The sequence below is a fragment of the Opisthocomus hoazin genome, chromosome 21, assembly GCF_030867145.1.
Source record: "Opisthocomus hoazin isolate bOpiHoa1 chromosome 21, bOpiHoa1.hap1, whole genome shotgun sequence".
In the NCBI taxonomy this organism is placed as follows: Eukaryota; Metazoa; Chordata; class Aves; order Opisthocomiformes; family Opisthocomidae; genus Opisthocomus; species Opisthocomus hoazin.
Window position 1 is genome coordinate 2867629 of NC_134434.1, and position 25342 is coordinate 2892970.

Here is a 25342-nt window from a genome sequence, read left to right on the forward strand (position 1 = left end):
TACAGGGTTTGTATTGCCTGTGGTTGGGTTTGTCTCTGCTTTGTCATAAAACGAGCTGAGAGGAGAAGCGGAGAGAAATGAAAGGAGGAAGACAGCACTGAATTTCATCTGCACAGCTTTGGTGTGGCCTGGGAACAACTGTTAAGTTTGGCCGCATTTTTCCTGCAGTAAATATGACTGACGTGAAGCGTTTCTGTTAGTTAATGCTGCTGACATCAGGCTTACTTTTACTGAACCTGACAAATCTGTGGTCTAGGGAAGATGAAAACTAAAGATCCTACCTTTCCTCAAAGAACAAAGGCCCTTTTGAGGAGGGAGGGCACATCGTGGGCCCTCTAGTTTCTTATTTCAGCTCTGCTGAAAGGCTCTGCGTTAACCTCTCCTGCCTGCTGCCCCTCTCGCTCCCCTTTGCTGGGTTTACCTGCTGGGCAGGTGGAAGCGTTGGCTGATGAAAGCTGCCTGAGAGAGGGGAGGGAAGGAGGGCAGCCGAAAGGCTGGCTTGGTGTGATTTAACGACTGGATGTAAATAAGTGCAAGAAAAAGATCTGCGTAATCAGTACAGTGAACGTGAATGCCTGGCCTTGGTGATGTCAAGCACAGCCAGAAAGCCACCCTGATGCCTTTCTGCCTGGCTGTGGGCTGCGAAAACAAATGAACAGCATAGGAGGGAGTTACCTTCCTCTCTGTCTTATGGGCATCTTGGCTGAAGATTCAAAGCTCTCAGAAACCATAAGTATGTTTACTTTACTGCGTAAGCAGTTGTGTGACACACTGTGGTTGTTACTGATACTCTCTTCTTGTGCTTCTGCATGTGGTACTGCTATTACTAATAGTTTGCTCCTGGGTGTAGTAGTTACTGTAGCTTTTGTAGATTTGTCTGTGGGATTGGGAGGGAGGTACTTCAAATTTTCTGTTGAAGGAAAACCTGGGGAAAAAGTTACCCCCCTGTTATTAGGACTGAATGGTATACACTCAGTTATGTCGTTCATAGGTGTCATACTTGAAAATAAAAGCTTTTATCAACTTGTCTAATGTGCTTACAAATTAACACATCAAAACCAAGATATAATTAGGCCAATGCTAAGGCTAGTATTGACAGCATCCTAACAGGCAGTACAGTATTGTATAAGTCATGGTTTTATGTTATGAGAATTATGGCTGAAGCCTTATCTTCTGGGCTCGAAGAAATGTCAGAATAAACACAATTTCTAGTTGATGTTTTGTTGAAAATGGCACCTAGTTGTGCTGATGACATGACAATGCAGTGGCTGTGAAGAAGCTGAAAAGAAAACTAACAGTGGAATTACACTGGCGTCTTCCTAGCAAGTTCCTCACTCTGTTTTGGGGGAGAGTGGAATGGGGTCTGTTGCCTGTGGTACACCTGATTCAATTAAATGTCTGATTTGTTGTTAAGATAACATGTTATCTTGAGTCTTCTTCCCAGAATTGTGTACTATGGCTTCATACTCCCACAACTTTGACAACTGGGAAGCTTTTCTGTGTTGTCTCAGTAGCTGTTGTGGTACAGAGAAATTCCTATTTGCCTGGGCTGGATCAGAAAACTGTTTTAATTCTGAGTCCATGGACAAGCTCCTAATTTCGTACCGTGTCCTCTAGGACGTTTTGTATGTACAGCTAAGCAAAGGTTGGTTAGCAACAACTTCAAGGGTGACATTAAAAAGATTGTCTTCTCAAATTTGTTTTTAATGATAAAAACACTTAAATTACCTTCTTAGAATACAAATAAGACTGGAGATTAAGTTATTATAAGGGGAAATAAACTCAGTGGTCTTAGAGCGAGTAGTACTAACCTTAATTTAGTCCATATAAACGGTTAAAAACTAGTAACTACTCCTTTGCCCAGTTTTGCGAGTTGCCAAGCAGAAAATTGGGAAATGCTCCAGTATTTCCAATTTTATGTCTTCTGAAATGGCTCATGTTCCCCTAACAGGAACTCAGACTGGGGTAACTGATGAGTTGGAGGAAGGAGGTCTATTTTTACAATTTGGGAATTGTGATCGAATGGCTAAAACTGAAGCAATCTGGCAGACTATGGAGTCAGCCTTATCCTCCTCTGCCTGTGTCTTTGAGCAGGAACAGTAAAAGGGCATTGAAGTGCTGTGTAACAGCTGGGAGCACCTCAGGCTAATGGCATGACCACAGAAATGAAACTGGCTTTATTTGATTCTCCTGCAAGTGATTAAGTTGGGAAATCACTGTGCAGGAAATAAAGTCCAGGTGCTACTTTTAGGTTGAATAAACCATAAAGCCAAGTGATGTGGTAGCTCTGTCTCAAAGAAATGTTGGCAATGAGGATGGGATTGAGGAGCAAGTGCTTGCTTCTGTAGTTGGAGGGTTCTCTGCTCATTCTTCTATTACTTTTTTTTTTATGAGTGGTCCGCAGGCTGTTTTGTAACAAATTCCTGTTCTATAGCTGTCTAACTTGCCTTAGAAGAACATATGCTCCAGAAGCTGGGACTGTAAGGGTAGTAGTGTTTTCCAGGAAGTAGTCCTATTAATCTTTGGGTGCAGAAATCCTTCTTTACATGGCTATATGTTGTTCAGCAGTCATGCATACTGGTTTTGTCTAAGCAGTGATAATAGCTGTACATTAGCACTTCTAAAAACTTGAGCTATTTTACAAGCAGCTTGGTTGCATCCTGTAAGTATGGCAGAATATTCTATAGTGTGTAAATGCATTGGCCGTGGTAAGTGTGGTGTGTGTAACATACGCCAAATCTTCCTCTTGGTGCAGTGGAAATTGTATTTTAGGGAAGCCACTAAGGCCAAGCAACATACTGCTCCCCATGACAGTGACTGACATCTTTTTATTGCCAAAGGGCTTTGAATTAGTCCGAGGTGGCTCAGTAGGCTCCTGCTCTCATTAAATTCCAGCGTTCCTTGCGCTACCTCTGGAAAATGGAAATCAGTTACATCAGTTTTCCTGACTGCCCCATAGGAAATCTGTTTAGATTTTTTGATGAGCACTGATGCTCACTCAATAGTTCTTCATAGCTTTGCACCATTTCTCCATGTCAGTCAACAAGAGGGGGTCATGAAGGCTGACCTATGTGGAATTTGGCAGATAAAGCTGACCTTACGATACACAGTGATTGTGTCAGACTTTGAGATTGTGCTGAGCAGTTGGTTTGCAGGAGTAAAGTTAATGTGGAGTGATGGAGTGCATTGTGGTGGGTGAGTAAGCTGTGCTCATGCAGAGTTATTTATAATCTTAACATAAAGAGCTGCTTGGTTACTGTTTTTGGAATATTTCTCTTTCATTGGTTACACTTCTGCTTATCCTGGCTGCGGAGCCAGGAGTTCTTGGAACAGATTAATCCTTAGGCTATTGTTCAGCAAATTTAATCTATTTGAACACTTTTAAACAGAGAAAGCTGTCATTAAGTGCTGTATTTCAGGATGCCATGCCATGTTGAACTTCTGGTTTTTATCTGTATACAAGAATGCCCATGAAACATGCTGTTGATCGTGATTTTTCTTTGTCTCTACCAGACTGTGGAACATGGATTTCCCCATCAACCCAGCGCACTGGGCTATAGCCCATTTCTCCGCCTTATGGCCATTGGAACGCGATCGGGAGCCATCAAACTGTATTCTTTTGAACAACTTTGACTAGATTTCTTTGACCTCATCAGAATGTGCAGCTTTGAAGAGAAATGTGAGATAAAGTATAAATTTGCAAGCAAGGGGTTCTGAACGTTGGAACAGTTTGCCTGGGTTTGAAGTGATTTTGGTCTGGTCAGGGCGGGATTATCTTGCCAAGAGCTGAGCTGTAGCTCAAACAGAAGCTGAGCTGATGCAGGTATTAGACAAGACTCTGCTCTTGCTATGCAGAAGGTCAGACTAGATCTGGCCTAAGTTTAGCAATCCTTCATGTTGTAAATTCCAGGGTTGTTTAAATATTTGGGGCAGGGTTCCTTTTTTTTTAAAGCAAGTCTATTTCGGAGGTTAAAACTGAAGTCAGAAATGTTTTCAGCTTCCTGAGTTTTTGACCATCCAGGCATTAAAGACCTGAACATGGAAGGTGGTGTTTTTTTTTAGCTGATGATTTCCAGTCTGATTTTTGTGTATATGCGAGGCACCGAGGTGGTTCCCATGGCACAGTACCAGCTAGGGAAGCTGTAAAACAGGCCTATCAGCCCAGAAAGGAAAAGTTGGTGCTCTCTCTGCCTGCTTAATCATTCATTCCTGGTGTTGTTTGTGTTCAGAGGCTGGACTCCACATGCAGGCGGTAGCCATCTGTCTCTTGGTTACAAATTAGTTAAGCAGGATTGTAGTGTCTGGGAAACCACTAAACATCTCTGAGAAAAAAAACAGGATCCAGGCACCTCTTCTGCATGTGCTCAAAGAGTGAAGTAAACTTCCATGTTCTGTAGTGTGAATAACCTGCCACAAGCATGTAAAATCAAAGTAGATTTGCATTGGTTCTTTTTCAGTCCAGATCACTAACAGTACAATATGGTTTCAAAGTAATCTCTTTTCATCTTGCTTGCTAGCAAGCTTCTTACCAATTAATTGTAGCTGTGGGTCATCTTAAATACTGTAGATCCTCAACAAACTCTTCAGATACGGTGCTCCTGGGGTGGAGTTCATGGGTTTACATGAAGAAAACAACACTGTAATGCAGATTCATTTTATACCTGATCAGGTAAGTGTATTTTCAGTACCTCTGCAACTTATGTAGACCTCCCTTAAACAGGTGTTAAGTTTGGTCCAGGCAACTGGGCTCCTATTACCAAGTATATTCAAATGTTGCTCAGTCAGGAATGCGTATCCCAGTGTATTTTGTGCTCTCAGCAGCGCTCGTTGCTGTGGAGATGCTCAGTAAAACTTAAGAGTAGCTTTATTGTTTGTAGCTGTTAGTCATTTATCTCGAGCAACATACTGGGAATGATAATAAGGCTGGAATAGTTCAGGCAATCTGCTGCAGAAGTGAGAACTTGCTTTCCTTTTGCAGGCCCTGTCCTTTCGGTAGGACTGGGTGGTCTTCTGCAGAACAGATAGAACAGTAGCTGCTGCTGAACTGATTTAATTCTTTTCAGGAGTTCAAAACAGTACTGCTAACCTCGTCTGCTCTTGATCTTGTTGCCCTTGTGTTTTGGGGTATTGAATCTTCCTTGTGGGATTGCTGAACAGTTACTGCCACAAAGCAAAAATAGGGAGGCAGGATTTTCCAAACGTCTCATGGCTGTCTAACCACTCTCTCTTCCCTTGACTGGCAGACTGGTGTCTTGGCTGTGTGCTTTGTTACCTAATGCCCCCCGTATGGCACTAGTGGCCTCTTTATGAGAGGGATTTAATTCTTGAGGCAGTTTTAGGTGTCTGTTTGTTTAACTAATGGTATAAGCTGAAACTCCCGTGGGGAGTGTTGCACCAGGTGTGGCTTCAGCAGGTAAAATGCTTCAATTTGAACGTACAGCCAGCAGGGCTGGGCTTATAAAAGGACTCTGACACAACCATCCAGAATGAGGTTGGACACGAAGAATGCAAGGAGTGTGGTGTAGTAGACTGTATCAGCCCCACCCAAAGCTGGGGTGTGTTGCAGCAAACCATGTTGGGCGAGAAGGTGGTGAGCTAACAGCCTGCAGTGCCTGGCTGAGCTTTACAGCATAGGCTGATCTGTTTCAAGAGCCCAAATCCTTGTTGTCCCGCTCAGTGATAACCTGTGCCTTTGCTCTGTGTAAGAGGGTTTTCAGCCTTTGCACTACTTTTTGTCTCCCCTCAGCCCCCAAATCCCTCACTGTTAGCTAACAGCATTGCTGCAGTATATACTCACTGCTGTAAAGAGCTGTGGCTTGCTCCTTAGTCCGTCCTTAGCAGAAAATTATAAATGGCAGCAACTTTATTGCTAGATTTACTGTGTTATATTTAATATTGTGATTCTGAAAAAAACCATATTGTGTGGTTTTGTAGTGCCAGCTGGTGACATTGCTAGATGATAACAGCTTGCATCTCTGGAGCCTGAAGCAGCACAGGGGAGCATCTGAGCTGCGGGAGGAGCACCGCTTCACGTTGAAAGGGCCACCTGGGTAATCCGCAAGAGTGTTTTTGAGCTAGTTTGGGGATAAGCAAGCAAGTAAGAAAATCCTGCTGTTGTTCTAGCTAGAGCTTATCCTGTTCTTACAGACTCTCACTCCTGTAAATCTATTAAGGGGCCATCCATGGAAACCAAACAGGAGTGGGCTAGGGCCTGGGGGGCCACCTTTTCAGGGTGTTGTACCAATGTAAGTGGTGACATCTTTTTTTAATATTGTGCATCCACTTCTGGGTGTACAGGAGCTGTAAATCTTAAGGTTAGGTGAATCTAAGCATCCCTTAAGTCAGAGTTTAAAATACTGCTATGGTTTTAATTTCACTTGATCATGCTGGTTTTTGGGTGACCTATTTTTTGTTTCACTGGGGACACTTAAGAGAAGCTTCGGTAAAAAGGCATCTGGGTCTTTGTCCGCACGCTTGTCAGAAGTCTTTTGACATAATTTGTCTTAAAGCTAGTGTTTTTCTCCTTCGAAAAATCATGCCTGTCTTGAAATTTCTGCCTGTAAAACAAATGATGTGTAAATACTGCTGAGCTGTTAGTTCTTTCAAGTTCAGTAACGATAGTCTTTTTGCATGTCGCTGACGAGAATCTCTTTGCATCCCCAGGTCTTCACCAAGTGCCACGCAGATAACAGCTGTCCTTCCCCATTCCTCACGGGAAGTCCTGTATCTTGGCACAGAGAGTGGCAACATCTTTGTAGTGGAGCTTCCATCATTCAGAGTGCTAGAGGACAGAACCATAACCTGTGAGGCTGTGCTCCAGCGGTGAGTGAGCAAACAGGCACTGCTGTGTAAAGGTGGAATCCCATTAGCAGGCACATCCTTTGTTAAAACGTCACCCTAGATTATGTATTGCGGCCTCGCTGTTGTGTTAAGCATTGTCTAAATCTGCATGACTCCTGTGACTCCTGTGAACGTAACTTTTGGTCCTGGTATGTGTTAAGTAACAGTTTCCGTCCTGGTCAGCCAAATACTGTCACTGGAGGTATAGTGTATAGGCAGAACTACAGAGGAGACACTTGCAGTAAATCTGCAAACCTTGTGCTCTGTCCCTTGTGTTTACTTTTGCAAAAAATGTTACACTTAGCTGTAATTACCCATTTATTTTTTCAACCATTGGCAGAACTTCTGATGCTGCTTTATCCAAATGAGGATTTTGTCATGCTGGAGAATCGAGTGCTGCTGAAAATGGTCCTGCTTCATGTCTTTGTTGCTTCCTCCTGACATTTCCACGTTACCTTTATTCTGTAAGGGTCACAAGAGAATAAGGCGTGTGACTCAGACTGTCTTTTCCTGGGATTCAGTCCTGGAATTCATTGTAAACCTTGGCTTTTCCCTGAAGAAAATGGGACTGGATGCCTGTTCTTGTGGCAGGCCTTGCGTGATGTCTTACATAAGATTTTTCTGCTGCTGGGAGGATTTCTGGAAAGATCGTACTTTCTCCTACCTGTTTGAACTCTTTGTTGCTTAATTTCTCATTCTTATACCTTAACTGTTATTACAGTCATATTGGGTTGTAGCTGCAATAAACCTTTATTGGTTTTCTCTTCTGCTGCTGCAGGGTATCAGAAGATTACTGTAACAGGCGATCATGTGAATTGGTGGAAGCCCTTCGGGAGCATCCTAAGAACCCTGACCAGATCCTGATTGGATACAGCAGGGGCTTGATTGCCCTCTGGGACCTGCAGAATAGCAAAGTGACACACCATTTCCTGGGCAGCCAGGTATTGATTAAATCCAAAGTCAGTTCAGCAGGGGATGAAGAGCTCTCTCCTGTCGGAGCATTCTGAAGACAAGTGGGTGCAGGGAGAGCCTAACAAAGCTGCTTTTTTAGTAAAAATGGATTGGTTTGGGGGTGGTTAACATCTCTCTGAAGAGCAATCATTGTGTGTCTTCCTCTTCAGCAACTGGAGAACCTCTACTGGCAGAGGGATGGCAGTAAATTTGTTAGTTGTCACTATGATGGAAGTTACACACAGTGGCCAGTATCCAGTGACAACAGGCAGCCTGAGCCTCTGGAAAACCTTGTGCCTTATGGTCAGTAAGTGAGGTTTAATTGTTGGATATTCATCAAATGCAAACTCATTTTGAGCTTGTGTGGGATATTTTTTGCATTCTCCCCAGTGTTTAATCCGAACAGCAAAATGCAGAGCTGCTTTTTGAATGGGTCATGAGCCTAGACTGAGGGATTTCAGTCTAGTGTTTTTCTTGGATTTTAAACCCCTTTATAATGTTGAGGTCTGTCCTGAACATGGAGAGCAAATGCGTTGAAGAAATTAGTGTCCCTTATGAAGAAGGCTGTTGGTGATTCAGGTCTTTGTTTTAGTTCAGGTGTCCTGTTCAGCAGGAGTTACTTGGATATTCTGTAATTAATAGTGAGCTAAGTGTACTTTTTGTCGACCTGAGCAGTGATGCAATGATGCCTCTGATTTGCTGAAATCCGTCAAATGGGGATGACCTCACCTTTCAAGCATATAGAAGCTTCTAAAGCTCTATCACCTTTACATTAGTTCCAGGAATTCCTGTGTTTTTAACAGTCTTTTCTAGTTAGTCAGCTTCTACAGTAGCACTTCCACTCCTTATTAGCCATCAGCAACATGGTTCAGAACTTCCCCTGAGTCTAAGCCTTGTTTTGCTGAGGAGCACTGGTCAGTGTGTCTCAGAAGACTTGTTGTCTGATGTGGCTTGGTCTGGAGGAGTGGTGGTGGTGCCTACTAATTTGGGTGGCTTCCCATGACTTGGAGGCTGAGGTGACCTAAATGAAGCAGAGTAAGAAACTTCTTAACATAAAGATGCACTTCTTGAATTATGCCAAATAACTCTGTTCTCTTAGGTCCTTTTCCTTGCAAGGCAATCTCCAAGATCTACTGGCAGACAACAAAAAATGGGTAAGTTCATGGTGTATCTTTTGACTCTTGCCTGTTCAAAGGCATTTAAAGGGTGCAATGCACAATGCCATAAGAGCCCTTTAGAGTAACGTTATAAGAATTTTTTGTCAAAGTTTGATTTGCTTCATGTCTTTGAAATTTTGCTTACTCTTCAGCATACACTACTCTAACTCTGTCTTTCTCTTAAGGCTTCCTTACATTATATTCCAAGGAGGGATGCCCCGGGCTAGCTATGGTGACCGGCACAGTATCTCTGTTGTCCATGGCAGTCAGCAAACAGCCTTTGACTTCACATCACGGGTGATAGACTTCTTTATAATCTTCAGTTCAGAGCCTGCTGCAGGTATGTGAGGAAAGGGCGTTACTGAGGAATTGGAATAACTGTGTACACATGTGTAAATCTGCTTGGTATAAGTAACATACCAAATGTGAAGGAGGTCAGTTGTTTGGGGTTTTTTTGAGACTTTAACGGAGAATCATAGAATCGTTTATGTTGGAGAAGGCCTTTAGGATTGAGTCTAACCATTGAAGAGATTTACCATTTAAAAGCTAAGTGTGAAATACTGGTAGAAAGAATGGGCTGGTTACAAATGCCATATACTCCTCAAAAAATTAAGCTACTCCATTAATGAGAAAGATCTCGTAGGCTCATGTCTCTGTAAGCTGGACACTGGACATAACCAGGTCGTGAAATGAGGATCTGAATATTGCTGTTTGGAAATAGCACTTCAAAGGAGGCAATAATTAAAACCAGAATTTACTCCCACTGAGACACTGTTTCTTTTAATTACTTCCTGAATTTGTGACTAGGGCTATGGGTAATAAATCAGCAGAGGGTGACATAGAACCAAGGGTCAGTATATAGAGAACTTAATTTACTTACTGCTGGTAAACATGAATGTAAATAGTTCTAAAACTGAATAACGCTTATTCCACAGCTTGCTTAGAGCTTGTCAGATTCTTACTTCTGTTGAAGAGCTTAGTTGCCCTTACTTCCACAGGAGCCATAATAGTCTGTCTTTATGTGGAATTGTAAAGGATTTTCCCCGAGAACTGTTTGTCTAATGCTGGTTTAGTTCTTGCTTCTGATTAACTTAAAGTAACTGTGTATAAAACGCTATTTCAAGCTCCACGAATGTGGAAGTTGGGTCAGAACAAATCACTAGTCTAGATGCTTTTTACCAGTTTGTAGGAAAATCTGTTACTGAATCTTCCCAGGCTTGCTAGTTTCTGGTTTGCCTAGTAGACTAGTTCCCAAGCCCATTTATGGTGGTGGTGACAGCTCCCAGCTGCACACTACACAGGCGTGGGCCTTCGCATGTGTAGATGCAGGTTGGCTCTCTCTGGTCTGTTGTACAAAGATCCAGGGGAGCACTGTCTTGGGAAGGGAGGCATAAAGGAACAGCTTGTGGATTCCACCCCCCCCGCCCCTCTTCCTGGACCATAAAAGACCCTCTCAAGTCACTGAAAAACCAATAAAGAAATAGGCAGAATGTGACTGAGATGAAGTATCTGCATATGTCTGTTGTTATAGATTTTTTTTCCCTACACAACACTGCATTTTATAAGCATCTTCCAAATGTGCAGAACCTAGAGATCTCAACTTTCAAGCTTAACAATGCCATTAAACTTGAGGTACTGTTTAGCTTTTATTGTTAACTTTCTATGAACTTGTCAGAGCTGGGATTCTAAATGATGGAACGAAACTCTTAAAGATGAAAGAAATCTGAGTTTTTTAGGTAAGAGTTTGACTAATTAAAATTAAGTTCCTGAATATGATTACAAGTTCTTTAGGATGAAGTAAATGAACATAACAGACTTTAAATGTGTACTTCTCAAGGACCGAATTATTTAGTTAACATGACTTCTAGTGGATAGAGACAGGAGCTGCTACAGGAAGATGAAGCTGTTGCACTCTAGATGAGGAAGTTTTTCTACAATAAAATGAGGTTTCTGTGGTTGACAAGTTTCCTTGTGGCAGATTGCCTAAGCTTACTGGATCTGCATAGCTTGCCTTGTTTGCCCTTAAGCAGTCTTGCCTGCAATGGCAATACGAAGGTATTAATTGTATACCAAAGCCACTTAATGTAATAAGCACAAAGCTTATGCATTGCAGCATGGTCATAGCTGGTGACTTTCCACTACCCTGAATATGCTGTGGAAACAATTTTTAAAAGGCTAGCCTTTCCTGTTTTCTTTTTTTTAAATTAGCAGGTGGATGAGTGTATGGCAGTCATGACAAATTCTAGTATGCTTGCTACTTCAGCAACTTAAAATAGATTCTTGCCATAAGCAGTGAGCTCAGATGCGTGTCTTTGCAGGGAAAAAATTATTGTTAAAACAGTATATTTGGCTAATGTTGGCAGCAACAGTCAGTGCAGGGCTGAGCATGCATAGTGTGGTACAGGTATGATATTTGTTCTATAGAGAAGTCCTGTAGGCAGCTATAAGAAAGCAAAATAAAACTGAATATAAAACATTCCTTCATGAAGAAACTGAAATTATTAGAGGTGTGTTATGGCTGTGGCTAGTCAGAGGCAAAACTTGGGGTGTCTGACTAGAGTGGTGCCAAGTACTAGTTAGTTGAAGTTAATTTTGCTGAGTGAACAGCACTGGCATGTGCTTGCTTATAGACATGTCTTCTTGCAGGTGTGTTCCAGGTAATGAAACATCTAAAGAAGGGAAGTAAAAGTATAGGTTAGCAGGGAGGGTCAGTCAAAAGCTGCTAGTTTGCTTATGGCTCACTCGTTATCATCCCCCCTCCATGTGACACAGTACAACTATGCATTCATTTAGGTTTCTGTAGCTGCAATAATTGTTGTTGCTGTGAACTGATTCATGGTTTTGGTTTTCCCCACCAGTTGCTACTGTGGCTGTCTTGTGAACGTTACTGCAATAATGTCCCTGTAGACTAAATTTTTTTCACTTTAATTCTAGTTACAGTGAAAAATCTTCATTTCTTGATTGTCTCAGATGTCATCTGCAAAGTTACATTAGCAGATTTGTTTATAATCTTGTCTAATATACATATGAATATATATTAGGTGATGTACACACTCTTTAAAAAAGAAAGTCCAGAGGATGTGTCACAATATATGAGAAGTAGGGAAAATGAAAAGTAAGAGAGGTGAATTGTAAATACCTGTCAGTTCAAGCAGAGGAGCATTCTGCAGAATCCAAGGTATTACAGTGTTTAAGCAGCTTAGCCTAGATGGACTGTGGTCCTAACACAGTGCTAAATGGGTCACTGCTGGGGTGTATGCATGGCTGTGCACCCCATGCTGCTGACTAGCTGTAGGTAAAATCCTTTGAGTTCTGGCTGTTACAATGGTGAATATGAACTTGTGTTATTTAGCCATGTATGTTGTTAACAAATTTTTTGTCCTGCAGTGAAATCTAGAAAAAGTCACTCTGACAGTCTCAGGAGTGGTGTAAAGAAACATGAATTTGCAGTAGATCTGTTAGTATCTTGAAATCAATTACTATTAGTGCCTCAATAGGCCCAGTTAACACAGAAGCATTTAGAGCTTCTGCCAACAAAAATGTTTTGTAAAGCTCTGTGATAACAGTTTTCAAATAAGCTTTACAGGAAGCTTGTTTCTGTTAACCTTGGATGGTCATTTTTGTCAGCCTCAATGAATCTTGTTTCTGCAGAGTTTGATGACCCTTCTGCTATGGTGGTGCTGGCAGAAGAAGAGCTGGTAGTTATAGACTTGAAAACTGCAGGCTGGCCGGCAGTCCATCCTCCATACCTGGCTTCTCTCCATTGCTCAGCCATCACCTGCTCGCACCACGTCTCCAACATCCCACTGAAACTGTGGGAGAGGATTATTAGTGCTGGGAGCAAGCAGAACATTCACTACTCAAATATGGTATGGCAGCTTTAAATATACAAGTGTTCCCATGCATTTGAGAACAGCAGGACTGCTCAGAATGTGGGTGGTCTGTGCTGCTGACTGTGTGGAGGGATGAGTCCCAGCAGACTTTGTCTTGCCTCTTAATAGGGTCGAGAAAGGCTTTTTCCCAGAGCACCACCAATACAGTTACTTACACTGGGGGATTAAAATGTGGTATTTTTTCAGGCTTTGACAAGCTAGAAGGGAAGTCTGAGTGTTCCCAGCTGTCAGTGGTAACAAACTTCTCGTTTGGAGGCATGAAGCTTTCGGCACAGCTTCTTGAGGAAATGTGTAGAATATCTTCTAAAAAGCACAGCTGGTGTCAGAACAGGAACATCTAATCCAAACAAAAGCTAACAGCATGGACTGTTTCACAGCCACTTGCACTGAAGTTCATGCTCTCCTGCTGACTGCATATTCTCTTCACACTGTCACTGCCCAGGAAATCACAGTCTTCCCTTAATGTATTTGTAGCCGTGGCCGATTGATGGTGGCACCAACATAGCTCCAGATCCTCCACAGAGGGACTTGCTTCTAACAGGGTATGTACTTAACTGATAACAATCAAGGGGCCCTTTCCAGTTTCTGTTCTTCCTTTTGAACTAACTGAGGCTTTCCCGTGGGATTAAAGTCTGCTCATCTTGAAGGAAGAAGGCTGCAACTTTACAATACAGCTTCTCAAAGCTGGGCTGTGAGCTCTGTAAAGCTAACTGATTCTACTCCTTCTGAGCAAACAGAGCGTGATGTCCACAGATAACCTATAAAGTTGGTTTATTTGTAGTTCTGATGTGATATCCATTCCTCCCCCTCCAAACATCAGTGTAGAACTGCAGGCAGTAATCCAGACTGGTTGAAAGTGAGCAATGTGAAAGTGGAGCTTAATCTTGCAGGTTTTGAAGCTTCTTCCCACCCCCACCTTACGCTATTCTGAATCTCAAAAAAGAGGTTAGCTTGGACTCCTATCTGCTTTGATCCGCATGAACAGATCTAGCTAAGCAGTCAAAGTAGCTAGCAAGAGATTGTCTCATCGCATAAAAATGTTTTCTTTTCGAAGCACTTTTTAAGAATTTTAGGAGGCTGTTCTTCATTCTTGATGCAGCAAGTTGTTAGAAGTCCTTACACTTAGGTTGGAAGAATGTGGCCAGTTTTCACCTGGAGAGCTAAGATTAAAGCTTGATTTCTTTCCCTCCCTCCCAGTATTATATTTTTGTCAGGATCAGTCGTTCCGTCTATATGCTAAACTTTTTTCCTTTTGGAGTAATCTTAAATTGTACACTGGTGTCAGATCAGTGAGAACAACCTGGATTAAAAAAAAAAAACAAAAACCCAAACCAAAACCCACAAAAAGACAACAAAAAAACCCCTGCAAAACCTTTCTCTTGAAGCTCTAACTTGCCACAGCTCAGGGCTTTGTAAACAGTGTGGTTTAATCTTTGGTTGTGTTTTTTCCCTTCTGTTTTATCATCCTCCTCTGGGTGATTTGCTGTTCTCCTGTATGATGTCTGTTTCTGTAACCCTCCCCCTTGCAGGCATGAAGATGGCACTGTACGGTTTTGGGATGCATCTGGTGTCTGCTTACATCTCCTTTATAAGCTAAGCACAGTGAGAGTATTTCTCACAGATGCTGATCCCAATGACAATATGAACACCCTGGGTGAGGATGAATGGCCTCCTCTTCGCAAGGTAATACAGCTGTTGCTGTAGAAGCTTTCTGAAAACCTGAGGCATTTTGACTCTTGTCCTAGTTAATGCATCTGTACGGACCAGCTGCTGTGTATTCTCTTGCCTAGGTTGGTACCTTTGACCCTTACAGTGATGATCCTAGACTTGGGATCCAGAAGATCTACCTGTGTAAATACAGCGGATACTTGACTGTAGCTGGTACAGCAGGACAGGTATTGTAATATAAACAGTCATCATAAACCTTGCTTTTAGTGCAGATTGTCACAGTGCAGTCTGGAGATGTGTTAAAATCAGAAATACACATTTCTGTAGTGGTGAATCTATCCAGTTGCTAGAAATGTTGTTTCATGGTTCTCCGCTTTCTCTAATCTGTATTTTAGACTTTATCTAATGGTATTTATCAGCCCTGAGAGATGCTGTAGTTTTGCAGCTGCTGAGAAGGCCTGAAGCTTGGAGGACTGCTTGAATTGTAAAAGCTGTAGCAGAGTTTGTCCTCTTCCTTTCAGGTACTGGTGATGGAACTGAATGACGAAGATGCAGAACATGTTGTGGACCATGCTGAAGCAGATCTCCTGCAGGACCAAGAGGGCTATCGATGGAAAGGTCACGAGAAACTAAAGACTCGAGATGGACCTGTTCGGTTTGAAGCTGGTTTTCAGCCGTTTGTCCTTGTCCAATGTCAGCCACCAGCTGTGGTCACCTCATTGGCCCTTCACTCTGAATGGAAGCTTGTGGCATTTGGTACCAGTCATGGTTTTGGGCTTTTTGACCACCAGCAGAAACGACTGGTCTTTGTCAAGTAAGTATGTTTGTTCCAGGCGGTCTGTGGTAATCCTCTGTTAAAGATGGCCTGGAATAGCTAACAAAGCAAATCATGATAAGCGATTTCTCAAGAGCAGTCAGTGTAGCAAGAAGCCCTGCCTCATTGGACTCTGTCCTTGAAGATCTTCAAGAGTATATAAGCATATTGTGACATTTCTGTGTGTCCCACTGGACTCTTTCACCCAGTAGAAAGTGACCACATGCCTACTGTCTCCCTCTCTCAGGTGTACACTACATCCCAGTGACCAATTGGCTTTAGAAGGCCCACTATCTCGGGTGAAATCCTTGAAGAAGTCCCTTCGTCAATCATTCAGGCGGATCAGAAGAAGCCGGGTGTCCAGTAGGAAGCGACGAGGAGGTAGCGGAAATGCCTCAGAGGTGAGGGGTCTACCTTTTTGGGTTCTGCCTGTTTACAGCTTGGAGCATGCAGAGTCCTGATTAGACTGCCTGGAGCAGGAGGTGGTCTGCAGTCCTGCTGTGGTATCAGCAGCTACCGGTATAAAGGCAAAAGTGGCAATTTCTGATGCTGCTGTCTGTTAGATAAAATAGTCACCTTTTTAGAGAAAACATGCTGTCTGTATTTGAACATATGACACAGAATATACCTGTTCACTGGTATGATGGTGCTTTCCATTTCTATTGCGGCCACTCTTACTCTCCCTCTCTCCCCTATGTCTTTGCCTGACTGACGAAATGCCTCCTCATCTTCGAAGGTGCAAGAAGCAAATGCCAAATTTGACCAAGACACATTGCAGGAAATGGAACTGGCTCCAGTCCAGCGGAAGATTGAAGCCCGGTCTGCGGAAGACTCTTTCACTGGCTTTGTGCGCACCTTATATTTTGCTGATACCTTCTTGAGAGACAGTGAGTAGGAAAAGCATCTCTCCTTTCTTCCAAATGAGTTTTTCCTTCTGCTGCCAAGGAATGTTATTAGGATTTACTGCCAGGAAAATTCAGTACCTCCTGTGTCCTACTTTGTGCTATTCTGAAAAACTAATACAGAAGGAGAGCATATGTTGTCATGCAGAATCGTTATTTAGCCATTCTGGCTGCTGGCTAATCCAAGGCAAGTAGTAGTTCATCTTCAGATGCAGCCTTTGTGTGTGGGTTTCAAATGTGCTGGAATGACAGCTGACTTTTTAGTATAAGCTTTTCCTTGTCTCATTACTTGAAAGTTCACCCCTGACCCCAGCAGAGCCTTTTAATTTTGGTGAGGGTGGTCGCTGGCTGTGCATCGGAGCCCAAACTGATATTACGTACAAGTTTACTCTGCTCATATGTGATATAAATGTGTGAAAACTGGATGCAGCAATTGTGGTGTTTGGTGGAAACAGCACTCTGTTCCCTTTACTCACATGTCCTTTAACAGGGCTGCTGATGGATGTGTATTGGGAAAAGGAGTGCTAAGAACCTGTAGTTTCCCTGGCAAGTCTGCCCTAATATAAAGATATTTAGGATGTAAACAGAGGGAGGATGTATATAATTAGTGGACAGCAGCTATGCAAGGATGTCCCAGAATGGTGCCTTGCTCATGAGCCTTCTTGTTGCTCCAGGCTCCCGCCACTGCCCATCCTTGTGGGCAGGCACCAATGGAGGTACAGTCTACGCCTTCTGTTTACGTGTTCCTCCAGCAGAGAGGAGGATGGATGAACCTGTCAGGGCAGAGCAGGGTAAGTATGCCTTGTAAAAGCAAGGTCCTAATGGATCCGAGCTATCACTCGTATAACCGAGAGTTACGTACAGAAAAGCAAGGTAGCTCAGTTACTGCGATGTGCCAGTGAGAGTGGAGCTAAATGTAGCAGTGTCTGAGCTAAGCAATGCTCACTGCAGCAACTGAATGGAAGAGTAAGTGAGCTCCAGCACTGCCTGGCATGCCTTAGCCCCATTTCCTACTGACTTCAGGAATCTAAATTGTGTAACCTGTCGCTGAAGTTTACCACCAGTCCTCAGTGCACATGTACCTTATTCTGACAGCTGGACTTGCTATCTTTATGTAAGAATAGTTATTGTTTAACATGAACCAGTTCAGTCCAAATACCTTTAACTACTAAATCTTTCTAAGCAGTGTTTCTATAGCCACACTGTATAGGTCTCCAGCTTTGAGGGGATGTGAATGAGGTTCTGACACAGTGTGTCTGACCAGACTCCTGTTTGTTTTTTCTGTTTGCTTATTTTCCTTCTTATCTTGCTTGTCTAGCCAAAGAGATTCAGCTGATGCACAGGGCTCCTGTTGTGGGTATACTTGTCTTGGACGGACGCGGCAATCCCCTCCCAGAACCTCTAGAAGTAGCACATGACCTTTCTAAGAGTCCTGATATGCAAGGCAGTCATCAGCTGCTGGTGGTGTCTGAAGAGCAATTTAAGGTAAGTATCACCCAGGAGGTGCGTATGGACTGTGCATAAAATCTGCTAAAGCGCTGAACAGTGCTCAGTGGAGTCGTAACTCTTGGGAGTGCTTACTCTTCTGTACCTGAATAAACACCCCTGGGACAGCGTTTCTGTTTGGTACAGTCCATAAATAAAACGTGTGCTGATGAATTGAGAATTCAGCATAGTGATGCACATGCTGAACATAAAAAATCGTATTACATTATAGGACAAGGCTGCTTCTGCTTTTGGGAAAGAGCTTTTGCTGTGGTTAGTACAGAAGCAGGAACTGGTAGGCATTTCTGTGAAGTAACTAAGAAGCTTCTTGTTCTGCACACTAACTAGTCAGCGTAGGAGACTTGAAGTACTTGCTGTAGGCTGGCCCTGGCTTTTTAATGCAGAATAGCACACAGTTGGTGGAAACCCCGTTCTCTTTCTGTAATAATTTGTAGCCAAATGTGGAGGGGTTTTGAAAGAACTAGGGGAGAAGTGCAGTTTGCAGCCTGAAGGGTAAAACTGCTTGATGTCACAACAGAAACAGATATTAACACTCACTGTGGCTGATTACTTCTTGTCCCATGAGCAGGGAGCCAGGTTGACTCAGGTTTCACCTGTGTGTATTCACTGTGAATGAAAGCATTGTTAAAGGAGGGAGCAGCAGATGTCCTGGGGTGCAGCTGCTGCCGTTGCGCAGGAAAGATACGTCAGTGTCTTGTTTCTGTTGACAGGTATTCACATTACCGAAGGTTAGCTCCAAACTGAAGCTCAAGCTGACAGCCCTGGAAGGCTGTAGGGTACGAAAGGTGACGGTTGCTAACTTTGGCAGCTGCAAGACTGACGATTACAGCGAAAATGACCTGGCTGTCCTGACTAACCTGGGAGACATTCAGATCATCTCACTGCCCTTCCTCAAGTTACAGATCCGCTACCCTTGCATCCGCAAAGAAGATGTGAGCGGCATTGCATCCTGCGTCTTCACCAAATATGGCCAAGGTAAGGTGTGCTTCTCCCAAATCATCTGCCTCTATTGTGTGTTAGAGACAATGGAAAATGGGTTATAGGGCTTAGTGTTCAGTGCTGGCTGTGTGTATGCGTGAATGTTATGAAAATATGTCCCTTACGTATTTCTGGCAGTACCAGTTGCCAACAGGTACCGACATGTGAGTTAGCAGAAGGAGAAGTGAGTTGATTCCATTATAGTTAAGGAATACAGTGGTTTTCAGCTAACAGATTGGATATGCCCCATAGGTAGCTTCCATCTGGCTGCCCTCTTGTCTGGAGTTGAGAATTGCAGAATCACACAGAATGGTAGAGGTTGGAAGGGACCTCTGTGTGTCACCCATTCAACCACCCTGCCGAAGCAGGGTCACCCAGAGCAGGCTGCACAGGACCTTGTCCAGGCGGGTCTTGAAATCTCCAGAGAAGGAGATGGCTCTCCAAGCAGCAGGCACTGGCTAAATGGCTGTGTTGTGCCCTGAGACATGCCTGTGGCTCAACACTCAAATTGCAAAACTGGGATCTGACATCCTGTGGCTGCTGAAGTTGGATCACTGCTTTGCAGTTCAGTTTTTACAGCTTTCTATGCTGCTTTTCATAAGTGTCAGCACAGGACAATACAATTATTTCTCTCGACATAATCTTAAATTGCCCAGTGTCTATGCTAACCAGTCCTTGGGAAACTGGGGTAATAGCTTCCTCAATGATTCCTCCTGGTTTAGATAGGAGGAAATGCAAACCCTGCTGCCAAAGGATGCTTAGACCTGTTCTTTTTTTGGAACACCTCTAGTTCTGGAAGTGTATTCTTGCACTTCAGAATTGCTTATAAATTCCCAATCATCTGTAGGTTTCTATCTGATCTCACCGTCGGAGTTTGAGAGGTTTTCCATTTCTACCAAATGGTTAGTGGAGCCCCGGTGCGTTGTGGACATGCCGGAAGTTACAAGCAACAATCACGTGCACAACAAGTCTGGCATGGAGCATGCTGTAAGAAAATCCAGGTAAAACTCTCGCGCACTGACTGTGTCTACGTAGTGATGTCTACTCAACGGGTTCCAACAAAGTTTTGTATTTCATAGAGAATGTCATCTTCCAAAAAAAAAAAAAAAAAAAAGGGCTTTGAAGTTTGTTAACAACATCCCGAGATGGATTGGCATCAGGAAATGTAACCTTCTACCTGATGGCTTTGCTGCTTGCAGTACAGCTGGTGGGACAAAGTAGTGAAGCACTGGAATTGGCATCCCTAAGCTTGAGCCATAAGCTGTAAGCTCTGGCTTGCTTTACTTGTTCCCTAACGATGTGTCTGACTGACACCTGACTCTTGCGTGCTTCAGGGGCTGTGCTTTACTGACAAGGCTGAACTGTTGCTCTGTGATGGGAAATCCAGTGTTCTTCCTCTCCTCTTAGAACATCAGCAAGTAACAGATCTGACACTCGTGGAGATCCTATAGGAATTTTATTCCAAACGTTTAGAAATGTTCTCTGATGCCTGTAGACTTCTACATCACCAACATGTGATGAAGCTTTTCCCACATTCTTGCTCAACAAACTGTTTAGTTAGCATGCACTGGAGCTTCTTGTAGCTGCTGAGAGCATACATGAATTCTCTGCACTGCTATGCCTCACTGATTGTTTTCTACCTCCTTTCCTTTTCTAGGGGATCAGGAAGGGGTTCAGGTGACTATGGGGAAGATGGTAAGCAAAAAATAATTGTACTAAATTTAGCATGCCGATGTGTAAACCCTGAAACATCTTTCCTATTGCTATAGTTGGTATTTTCTACCTAAGAAAGGGGAAAGTAAAGAGGAACATGAGGGAGAAGTGACCTGCCTGGACACAGTACTTGGCTAGGTCTAAAGTAAGTTGCATGTGACGAGGTTGCTTTGGAAGTCTAGAACATAGTTTCTGCTGGAAGGAAGAAGCTGTGAGAAGATAAGGTCTGAAATTACAGATGAGATCTTCTGTTAGCCAAACTAGTATTGCTGGAGAATACAGTTCAGTATGTGAGGGGCTTTAAGGATTAGTTGTGACGCATTCAGCAAAGTCAAAAGGCACTGAACAGGGGAAAAAAAAAAATAAATCCTGTTCTGTTGTGTGCATCTATTTCATGCGAAGGGGAAAATATTGTTAGGTAAAAGCTTTTTTCTTACTCTCTTTTAGAAAGGAAGTCTGGGAGGCTGATGGAACATGCCTTACTCAATGATGAAAGTGAGTGAGATGAAGTCTTTGCTACTGACAGGGCAGGTGACTTTCTGGTTGGGAAAAGAAGAAAGCTGCTGGGAATTTTGTGTGTTCCAGTACTCAGTTCCAAGGGATCTGTAATTACACAAGACTGGTAGAAATACTGGATTTTCAGGAATCAGTAGAAGTGAGGGGTTGGACAGATAGTCATGCCCTCAGGCAGGGGTTGTTCCACATAGCTGCATTCACTGCTGTGATAAGAGAAGGGTCTTTTTTTTCCCCAGTAGGACTTGTGTAAAATGCAGCTGGAACAGACTGTTGCTCTGGGGCTCTGGTACACTGGAGCTGGCAACTTTACCCTGGCAAATGACTGCTTCAATCGTCTGTGCCAGGGTGTTCAGTAAAAACCTAGTACTGTTGAAGAAGCAATGATACTGTGAGGCCTGACCTCTGTGGTGTGGGAGGCAGGTTTTAGAGGCTGCTCATCGGGGAGGTGGAATGTGGCTAGGCTGCTGCCTAAAAGCAGATCTCCACTGGTTTGGCTCACTGCTTTAACCCTCTGCTTTCCAGAAGTCCTGAAGGAGATCCAGAGTACTCTGGAAGGGGGCAGAGGGTGAGTATCAACCAATTCCTGTTCCTAATGGGTGGGGCTGGCAAGGGAGGGCATGTTGAAAGCAGGGGGATGCCCAGTGTGATGGCAGGGATCCTTGTGCTGGAACCTGGTCATGTTTGTGTCCCACAAACTACCAAAGGGCAAGAGTAAGAGAGAGGCAGGTTCTCTTTCACATGTTGTCCCTTAACATTTTTTATGAATAATGCTTTGTCTCTTTCTCTCCGAAAAGCAGGAGAGATCCCATTCCCACATCCCAAAGGAACAGGACTCTGAGTATTCGCATACAGGTTTCTATTCGTGTCAACCCATACTGATCTAAGGGCAGGCCACACGGGCTTAGTTGGTCGAGGATGGGACTCTGGAGTTTTAATCCTGGCTTGACACTGTCACGTGGACGTGTTCAGTATCTCTGCTCCCATTCTGTCTATACAATAGAGCTAAGCTACCACCATGGGTGCGGGGCTTTACCTTGTCTCCCTAGAATACTGATGTTCAGGTGACAGGGGCTACGGAAGTGCAGACAAATGACTACTGTTTGCAACGGATGCAGGAAGCTTGGTGGGATTGGTAACTGCTGGTGTGTAAGGATAAGTGACTGCCTGACATGCTCTGCTCTGTGCACTTCCTCTGGACACTACCTAATCCTGGTCTTCTGTCAGCACCTGGGAGTGGATGGGATGGTACTGCATTGCAATAATGAATCTTTTCTTGTGTCTTTGCAGGAGCTATGCAGAAAGAAATTTGGCAAGAAGTCCATTAGGACATGGACTAAGTAATGGAGGAGGTAGGTGAAGCTAAGGATATTTCAGACACAGTGAAGTAGCCAAAGGAAGCAGAAAGTAGAATGAAGTTTCATTGTAAAATTCAGCTTATTTAAATGGTTTGTGATAGTGCAGAACTCTGGTCTGAATTTTCAGGATGGGAATCTGCTGGCTGTGTGATGCACTAGCACTGTTCAGCACCTTGTGCCACATGAGTAAATATGCTGCATCCATTTTAAAGGGAGAGATAAAAATCCTTTGAAGGCTCCTGCATGACTTAACTTTACCATAAAGCAGGCTGGAGAGGTAGCCAGAGCTTGCAGCAATAATCTGTTGGGTATAGCAACTCATTAGCTTTCAACTTCTGTTTTCTGAAATGACTTTTGCATTCATTTATCCCAAAGCAGATTGACCAGAATTCAGCACGGACTTTCTGGCATTGCATTGAGTGCCATAACACTACTGATCGGGCAAACCGTCCCTGGGGAGAGGGCACCACTGCTCCCTGCGTCGCAGGCTAGTGAGCTGCAGCTTGCATGCATGTGCATGCCTGCCTCTGCCTCCCCTCTTAGTGCCTCGTTAGAGACATCTCCTCTTGGAGCCCGCCTTGCATTAGGACAGAAGTGGATCGCCAGGACTGATGCACCACAAGCCTCTGAGTACATCTAACTTTTAAATGTTTGCACATTTCTCTTTTCTACTGGGCTGGGTTTTAAATTATAAATGTTACTGCCTTGGTGCAGGATTTTAATAAACGCACACTGTTACCTCCAACTGGTTTAAAATTATTTTTTGTACAATTTTTTTAAATCATATGGATATTTCAGTTTTAACGGAAACATTTTAGAAATGTACTTTTTAAGAAAAAACATTGAATAATATATGCTAGATTCCTGTGACTGCTGTATGTGGTATCTGACTGAGTAATTTTGGTTTTGTTATGGTACTGTTAACTGGCTTTATGGATTTGGGTAGAATCTATTTTTGTAGCCATTCAAATCAGAGGAAAACTAATTGAACTTAATTTTTGTTTCAACACTACATTACTCTTTTTTGGAAATAAAACTCTGAATTCCCTTTTGTGATCCGTGTCTGCTCTCATATCTGTTCTTTCCATCAGCAGCCACTGGCGACAGGCTCATGCCCACTTACCCCTGGAAGAAGGTGGAGCTGTTCCTCTCTGAGCTGTAAAGGCAAGGAGCACTCCTGGAGATGAAGTGGCCTCATTAAGCAAGGTGGTGGTTTGCAGAAGACGCATGTGGCAAGCAAACTGATTGTATTGCTGTCCTGCAGTCCATACATTGTGTTGCAAGGAAAGGGCACTGCTTCTTATTCTAGTCTGTGGAAGGTCATCTGCTAGCTTGTCCTGAAATAACGTGGGTAATAACACCCTGAAGGGAGAAACAGTTGATCTGGCAATGCCAGTGTATGAGCCAGCCAAGGGATTTCAAATTGAAACTGGTGAAACTCTGCATAGAGCAGTTCCTTACTACCTAAACTTCTTGGTTCCTTTGTCCCTGACATAACACCGTTTTCTTTTCCAGCTAAGAACAGCGTATTCTGCTGTTTCTCTCCTGTAACTTGTTTGTAGCGCTGTGAGAGTCAGTGAGAAAGAACTAAATCCTCCCATAATGGATGCCGAGGTGTCATCCTTGGTGTGCTTTGGAAATATTCTCCTTAGAAGCCCTCTTGTTTCTGGCCCTGTTTTTATCTTGCTGAGCAAGGCGGAAGGATCCTTTATTTCCTAGAGTACTAGGGTGGCACTTCCTATTCTGCAGGAGAATGTGGTTGCAGAGTTGTTGCTGTTGCTCAGGTGGCGTTTCGGGCACCCTTTGTTCTAGAATGTTAGTATCTCCTTTGAGACCTAATTTATTGCTAATAAGGCTTTAGAGAGTCTTCTCTCCTACTCAGCGTGGTCTGGCAAACTAGTTTCCATTTCCTTATTTCTACTAGCTTCATTATTTCCTCATTTCTATTGCTGCAGGGTTGAGGCAAATGGAAAGGTGGCCTGCTGTTTTCCACCTCTTGTTCCAGACACTGATGCTGCAAATTTACAGGAAGTTATGGTTTAATCAGCAGCTTCTGAGCTGGTGTGATCCTGTGCATGTGTGTCACCCTGGTGCACCCAGCTGCTTCTTCCTGCTCCTCGCAGATGGGCTGATTCTAATGCCTTTTCTGAGTTGTTTCCTTTATGTGGCAGTCCTGCTTAGAAGGGGCAGAAGCAATTTATAACTTCTCTCCATTTTCACCCACATAACTTGAGAAATCCAGTCAGTCCCCTGAAAGAGTTAGGTCACAGAAAATGCTATTGTAATTCATACACCTTAAAGTGAATTTAGATTTTTAAAACAAAAGAACTTTGTCTAGGCTTCTTGTTACTTTCCTGAAAGCACAAGCCAGGCAATTAATGGGATTGAGTAGTTTAGGATGTGTGCTGATACATGGCAGATTTTTCCTAGCAATGCTTTGAAACATAGAGCTGAAGGATCCATTGGAGTAAGCTGCTTGACTTGGTGGTGTGAGCAGAGGCATTAGGACTCCTTTTAGAGCTGCCATGGCTAAAATACAGGAAAAATTGCAAAGGGGCAAAGCAGGGGAAGACTGGAACTCGTGTTGTGCTTTCAATTGTATTCTGAGCTGAGCAGAAAAGGATGGAAAGGCCCATGACATTCAGAACTAGGGTGTATTTTTTGTGCTGTCAGAAAACCACTAGCAAGTAAAATCCGTGCTGGGATGAGATGCTCATGAAAGATGGAATCTTCAGTGAATGTCTAAGCAGCTTTGGAATGTAATGGGGAAAAAAATTCCTCCTAATCTCTCCCTTTCAGGAATTGCCTTCTGAGCCTTGCCGTTACCCTTAGTCTGCCCGCCAGCTGACAGTAATAATAATAGCCCATTTCTGATCAGAGGATTCAGCTGCTGCCAAACTCCTGGAGTTTTGTGCCTACCTCTGCTTTTTCACTTGAACTCCCCTTGTCTGAGATCTGATAGAAGCTTGCTGTCTCCAAGAGCTAATGCTTCATGCTTGGAAGCGCTCTGAGGGGCTCATTGGCCCTTATTAACATGATTGCCAGTCAG

General features: G+C 43.4%; 1 protein-coding gene across 7 annotated transcripts in view; it reads left to right on the top strand.

The window, feature by feature from the left end:
- The window catches only part of LLGL2 (LLGL scribble cell polarity complex component 2), a 33260-nt gene extending 10222 nt beyond the window's left edge, over positions 1-23038 (top strand). For 5 of the 7 annotated variants that reach the window (XM_075441344.1, XM_075441343.1, XM_075441347.1 and 2 more), the window contains 24 exons: positions 3514-3611; positions 4588-4669; positions 5935-6050; positions 6664-6822; positions 7619-7781; positions 7962-8094; positions 8891-8945; positions 9134-9288; positions 12600-12817; positions 13316-13383; positions 14371-14524; positions 14632-14736; positions 15031-15323; positions 15571-15724; positions 16060-16210; positions 16900-17016; positions 17544-17710; positions 18442-18706; positions 19557-19710; positions 20367-20404; positions 20870-20917; positions 21461-21503; positions 22226-22287; positions 22669-23038. In XM_075441344.1, coding sequence (XP_075297459.1) covers positions 3514-3611; positions 4588-4669; positions 5935-6050; positions 6664-6822; positions 7619-7781; positions 7962-8094; positions 8891-8945; positions 9134-9288; positions 12600-12817; positions 13316-13383; positions 14371-14524; positions 14632-14736; positions 15031-15323; positions 15571-15724; positions 16060-16210; positions 16900-17016; positions 17544-17710; positions 18442-18706; positions 19557-19710; positions 20367-20404; positions 20870-20917; positions 21461-21503; positions 22226-22287; positions 22669-22676 — 3006 coding nt within the window. In that variant the 3' untranslated portion in view covers positions 22677-23038. Of the gene's footprint in view, positions 1-3513; positions 3612-4587; positions 4670-5934; positions 6051-6663; positions 6823-7618; positions 7782-7961; positions 8095-8890; positions 8946-9133; positions 9289-12599; positions 12818-13315; positions 13384-14370; positions 14525-14631; positions 14737-15030; positions 15324-15570; positions 15725-16059; positions 16211-16899; positions 17017-17543; positions 17711-18441; positions 18707-19556; positions 19711-20366; positions 20405-20869; positions 20918-21460; positions 21504-21735; positions 21791-22225; positions 22288-22668 lie in introns of those variants that run through there. The other 2 variants (XM_075441348.1, XM_075441349.1) reach the window with 2 other exon arrangements.
- Positions 23039-25342: the final 2304 nt, after the last annotated feature.